At 41.8% G+C, this 5,874-nt stretch overlaps 2 protein-coding genes across 4 annotated transcripts in view; one reads left to right on the top strand and one right to left on the bottom strand.

The window, feature by feature from the left end:
- Window positions 12-2,397, top strand: LOC104733425 (RNA polymerase II C-terminal domain phosphatase-like 1). Its single transcript, XM_010453003.1, has 8 exons — window positions 12-155; window positions 230-283; window positions 432-528; window positions 991-1,205; window positions 1,305-1,391; window positions 1,595-1,660; window positions 1,735-1,808; window positions 1,896-2,397. The coding sequence occupies exons 1-8, from the start codon at window positions 12-14 to the stop codon at window positions 1,981-1,983; spliced, it is 825 nt and encodes a 274-aa protein (XP_010451305.1). The 3' UTR covers window positions 1,984-2,397.
- LOC104731371 (protein NRT1/ PTR FAMILY 7.2-like) overlaps window positions 2,444-5,874 on the bottom strand; it is a 6,917-nt gene continuing 3,486 nt past the window's right edge. For all 3 annotated transcript variants that reach the window (XM_010450720.2, XM_019234032.1, XM_010450719.2), the window contains 2 exons: window positions 3,553-4,106; window positions 2,444-3,484 (listed from right to left, as the gene is read on the bottom strand). In XM_010450720.2, the coding sequence (XP_010449022.1) occupies window positions 2,614-3,484; window positions 3,553-4,106 (1,425 nt within the window). In that variant the 3' untranslated portion in view covers window positions 2,444-2,613. The remainder of the gene's footprint in view (window positions 3,485-3,552; window positions 4,107-5,874) is intronic.

The following is a 5,874-nucleotide window of genomic DNA, read 5'->3' as shown; positions in this document are numbered from 1 at the left end:
GGGGAATTGGGATGGACTTTCTAGGGGAGGAGGCGTCTTGGAATCAATCTTCTTCTAGGAACAGTGATCTTGACTTCCTACCTGAACGAAGTGTCTCAGCAACAGAGACTTCTGCTGATGTTCTACATGGAATTGCTATCAAATGTGGTGCCAAGGTATGTGAATATCATCGTGATTACCATTGATTCCAAACGTGAGTTGATGTATTATATATTCCATGATATTGTAGGTGGAGTACAAACCAAGTTTGGTTGCTAGTACGGATTTGCGGTTTTCTGTTGAGGTACATATAATTTATCTGTTTCTTGCCTATTGTATGCTGTGTGTAATTTTGGTGGAACCTTATGCTCTTTGTGATCCTCTATTCCCTTAGATGAGTTGCTTTGTTGATTTTGTCAACTGTAACGCTAAATCTATGTTATTCTTTGCAGGCTTGGCTTTCTGGTGAAAAAATTGGAGAAGGGACTGGCAAATCGAGACGAGAAGCCCTGCACAAGGCTGCTGAAGCTTCTATACAGAACTTAGCTGGTAAGACATTCTCACTCCTGATGTATTCGTGATTTAAACTGTCTGCAGGGATAGTAATTGAGATATATTGGGCAAGTGTTATTTGTTTGACGTTCCTACACCACCTTCACATTGTTGGTAGCTATTCTAGAGTGTAGATCTCAGGCTATAACTAATCTGTTATAGTCTGCAACAATCCCACGCCAACTAACTACTCATAGGAGTGTTCAATGTTGTTAATAGACCTATTGTAGATTCCTGTTAGTCCTCGTAGGGTTTATATGGATGAGTATGAGAACTGTCACCACAGTCGGTCGTGTGTCAGTATGTTTTGATAATTGATATCACATCAACAGATATTACAAAACTGTGGGTCCCATCCCTTTAGTTAGGTTTTAATATTTGTTGGATTCATTCACATTGTTCTTAGGATTTTTGTTTGTTAGTTTCCTGTTTCTTGAGTTTTTACCCTTTTTTCTGCAGATGTATATATGCGTTCACATGGTGACTCAGTGCCAAGCCACAGAGATGCTAGCCCCTTCACCAATGGAAATATGATAATGGGAAACGCAAATGCACTTGATAATCAGCCATTTGGTAGAGATGAAACATCAATGCCAGTTCCTTCTAGACCTACAGATCCGAGATTAGAAGGTTCGATGAGGCACACTGGCTCCATTACTGCGCTTAGGGAATTGGTATGTATCTCCTTACTTTCTGTTAGTTGATAAGGTTGCTTGCTCACTTTCGCTTATTATTTTTCTCATCTTTGATTCATATCCTTAACCAATTTCCAGTGTGCATCGGAGGGTTTTGAGATGGCTTTTCAATCTCAGCGTCCACTTCCATCTGACATGGTCCACAGAGATGAATTACATGCTCAGGTTCGCACCCCTAAAGATTCCACATAAGTGTTGGATTTTATGAAAATCTAAGACAGAAGTTTTCAGTTCTGAACAGCATTTATGAAAAAAATAAACATTCATGACATGTTCCTCAGGGTCATCAGTATATTCCATATATTTTCATTTGGTTTGAGATATCTACAGTGCAGACCCCTCTTGATTCTCTTTGTAAATGATTTCAGGTTGAAATAGATGGGCGTGTTTTAGGGGAAGGAGTTGGATCAACATGGGACGAAGCTCGAATGCAGGTAACTCAACTAAAATCTTTCCTCTGTTTTATTCTGATTCCAACTTTCCCCTTCTCTGATGTTCTTCCCTTTAGGCTGCTGAGAGAGCACTGTCTAGTGTGAGATCAATGCTTGGTCAACCTCTGCATAAGCGACAAGGATCTCCACGGTTTGTTCTTCATCATATGTATGATTTTCGAACATAAATATGTGTTAGTTGATATATATTAAAACCGGTTTTCTTGTTGATGTGTAGATCATTTGCCGGCATGTCAAACAAGCGTTTGAAGCCAGACTTTCAGCGGTCTCTGCAACGGATGCCATCTTCAGGAAGATACTCGTAAACTAGAACCATTTGAAGAACAAAGCATTCTCTACATCAATTCAAGACGAATTCTTTGCCAAGTTCCTTTCTTTGCAAAAACGATGAACCAGGCTTGCTCTCTTGTTTCTCTTGTTGTAACAACAGTTGGGGCTGGATCACGATTTTGTATCATAAGAAACTCTTGTTGAAGCAACAGCTCGAGGGACTACAGAGAAAGACCTAAGCATGAACGTTTGGCTTGTTCTCAGGCTGTTAGTACTCAAGTAGAAATTAGTAAAGTTGGTTAATAGTTTTCATAAAGCTTTTTCTGCAGTTTCACAGTTGACACAGTCCCTGTTTGCACTGAGACATTAAGTTTATAATTTTTGTAATTTCTGTTGTTAACTGTTTAGTTTTTGACTGATTCAATGTTAAGGAGATAAAATTTGACTGATTCAATGTTTAGGAGAGAAAAGTTGCTAATTGCTATAACTGGTGAGTGGAATACAACTTTGTCTTTATTTGAGAATATCAACAAAAATTTTGCACAAGAGTAAGCCAAAAAAGCACAACAAGACCAGTTTATTTTACAGAACAAGCTCAGCTTTGAACAGATTACTGTAAAAAGCTTCACAGCATAAGCACTCACAAAAACTCTCCACCTCTTTACTCAGACTTCCTCCTCTTCAGTTGTGGACTCGGAGAAACTTGCTTCAGACTTAATATACTTATACCATTTCGCACAAATCAGGTAAACCACAAAATCAGCTGCGGTTAGACCAGCTAAGAGGAAGTAGAATCTCTCCAAGTGTCCTTTGTTGAGATTTTCAGGAATCCAGCCAGGCACTTCAGCTGTTGTAGAGAACTTCATGACAATGGAAACTAACAAACTGCTTACATAGTTTCCTAGAGATATCGAAGCCATACATAGCGCACTTGCAAAGCTCTTTAGCCCAGTTGGAGCTTGGCTGTTGAAGAACTCGAGTTGACCAACGTACATGAACACTTCTGATGCACCTATCAACATGTACTGAGGTACTTGCCAGAATATGCTCAAAGAGCTCGAGTCTGAAGTACTTTCCGGTTCCTTGTTTTTCAGTCTGTATATCTCTACGGTTCCAGCTGAAATCATCGCCATTATCGCAATCACGAGCCCAATCCCCATTCTCTGAAGCTCAGTGAGACCTTTGTTGGGTTCTGTTTTGTTAAGTCTAGCAAAGAGCGGATCTAGAAACCGCCTGTAAGCAAAGATGAAGAAGGCAACGCTGAGAATGTCGAAACTAGACATGCTTGAAGCTGGAATCCGGAAACTTTTGATGTTTGTCTTCATAGCCGCGCCTTGCACAACGAACAGTGAAGCCATTTGAGTGAAAACCACAGAGTAGAGAATGGTGCAGAGCCAGATTGGTATGAGTCTTAAAACACATTTCACTTCTTCAACTTGTGTCACTGAGCATAGCCTCCATGGATCATACTTCGATCCGCTCTCCACCTTCTCGGCCTCATCATCAGGCGTAACGATCGCAGCTCTATCCAAGAATCTGTAGAAAAAACATAGAGAGTTAGAGCTGATCTTGAAGATTGTTTCTGAGACTATAACATTATCTACCTGAAGCCTTTGGTATGAAGAATCTTCTTATCTCCAGTTCGTTGAGTCTCGGAATCATAGAGATTCAAGTCCTCATAGTTCACACCAATCTTAGCCTTTCTTGTTGCAGCAACCAATACTTGGCAGAATCTAGACCAAGGACTCTCTCTAGGCGTAAAATGTCTGTACTTTGGCGTGCCAGTCAAGAAAAGTACTAAACCAGCAAAGGCAGAGCCTGCGGAGGCCCAAAACCCTAGCGGCCACATTCCTTGATCCTCAAAATAACCCAAGACAGTGTTCGAGAAGAGCGATCCGAGATTCAGAGCCAAGTAAAAGTAACTGAAAAATGCGATTTTGGAGTGTCCTTCAGCGGAATCCTCTGCATCAAACTGATCAGCTCCAAAGGTAGCTATGTTCGGCTGATAACCACCGTACCCTAACGCGATTAGATACACCGATAGATAAAAGATAACCGTCTTGAACGTAGAGTGAGGCTTACACGGCGACTCTTCAACTCCACAACCACTTGGTTCAAGCAACAACGCACCAGTAGATAAAGATAACATCACCAATCCCTATAAATAAAGCAAGTTTAACTTATGCCTCAAGAAATAAAAACCCTAAAGAAACAAGAAACAGAGTAGTGTGTTGATTTGAAGAGACTTACNGCTGTTGTAGAGAACTTCATGACAATGGAAACTAACAAACTGCTTACATAGTTTCCTAGAGATATCGAAGCCATACATAGCGCACTTGCAAAGCTCTTTAGCCCAGTTGGAGCTTGGCTGTTGAAGAACTCGAGTTGACCAACGTACATGAACACTTCTGATGCACCTATCAACATGTACTGAGGTACTTGCCAGAATATGCTCAAAGAGCTCGAGTCTGAAGTACTTTCCGGTTCCTTGTTTTTCAGTCTGTATATCTCTACGGTTCCAGCTGAAATCATCGCCATTATCGCAATCACGAGCCCAATCCCCATTCTCTGAAGCTCAGTGAGACCTTTGTTGGGTTCTGTTTTGTTAAGTCTAGCAAAGAGCGGATCTAGAAACCGCCTGTAAGCAAAGATGAAGAAGGCAACGCTGAGAATGTCGAAACTAGACATGCTTGAAGCTGGAATCCGGAAACTTTTGATGTTTGTCTTCATAGCCGCGCCTTGCACAACGAACAGTGAAGCCATTTGAGTGAAAACCACAGAGTAGAGAATGGTGCAGAGCCAGATTGGTATGAGTCTTAAAACACATTTCACTTCTTCAACTTGTGTCACTGAGCATAGCCTCCATGGATCATACTTCGATCCGCTCTCCACCTTCTCGGCCTCATCATCAGGCGTAACGATCGCAGCTCTATCCAAGAATCTGTAGAAAAAACATAGAGAGTTAGAGCTGATCTTGAAGATTGTTTCTGAGACTATAACATTATCTACCTGAAGCCTTTGGTATGAAGAATCTTCTTATCTCCAGTTCGTTGAGTCTCGGAATCATAGAGATTCAAGTCCTCATAGTTCACACCAATCTTAGCCTTTCTTGTTGCAGCAACCAATACTTGGCAGAATCTAGACCAAGGACTCTCTCTAGGCGTAAAATGTCTGTACTTTGGCGTGCCAGTCAAGAAAAGTACTAAACCAGCAAAGGCAGAGCCTGCGGAGGCCCAAAACCCTAGCGGCCACATTCCTTGATCCTCAAAATAACCCAAGACAGTGTTCGAGAAGAGCGATCCGAGATTCAGAGCCAAGTAAAAGTAACTGAAAAATGCGATTTTGGAGTGTCCTTCAGCGGAATCCTCTGCATCAAACTGATCAGCTCCAAAGGTAGCTATGTTCGGCTGATAACCACCGTACCCTAACGCGATTAGATACACCGATAGATAAAAGATAACCGTCTTGAACGTAGAGTGAGGCTTACACGGCGACTCTTCAACTCCACAACCACTTGGTTCAAGCAACAACGCACCAGTAGATAAAGATAACATCACCANTCTTGTTGCAGCAACCAATACTTGGCAGAATCTAGACCAAGGACTCTCTCTAGGCGTAAAATGTCTGTACTTTGGCGTGCCAGTCAAGAAAAGTACTAAACCAGCAAAGGCAGAGCCTGCGGAGGCCCAAAACCCTAGCGGCCACATTCCTTGATCCTCAAAATAACCCAAGACAGTGTTCGAGAAGAGCGATCCGAGATTCAGAGCCAAGTAAAAGTAACTGAAAAATGCGATTTTGGAGTGTCCTTCAGCGGAATCCTCTGCATCAAACTGATCAGCTCCAAAGGTAGCTATGTTCGGCTGATAACCACCGTACCCTAACGCGATTAGATACACCGATAGATAAAAGATAACCGTCTTGAACGT

Source organism: Camelina sativa, chromosome 12, assembly GCF_000633955.1.
Source record: "Camelina sativa cultivar DH55 chromosome 12, Cs, whole genome shotgun sequence".
NCBI classification, from domain to species: Eukaryota; Viridiplantae; Streptophyta; class Magnoliopsida; order Brassicales; family Brassicaceae; genus Camelina; species Camelina sativa.
Note: the sequence above shows the minus strand (reverse complement) of the source record. Positions and strands in the feature narration are given on the sequence as shown.

Excerpts from the sequence above, each read along its gene's own strand:
- LOC104733425 (XM_010453003.1), top strand. The coding sequence starts at position 12 with ATGGACTTTCTAGGGGAGGAGGCGTCTTGGAATCAATCTTCTTCTAGG. Across the intron at positions 529-990 it reads TTCTATACAGAACTTAGCTG|ATGTATATATGCGTTCACAT; the intron begins GTAAGACATTCT and ends TTTTTTCTGCAG. Across the intron at positions 1,809-1,895 it reads AAGCGACAAGGATCTCCACG|ATCATTTGCCGGCATGTCAA; the intron begins GTTTGTTCTTCA and ends GTTGATGTGTAG.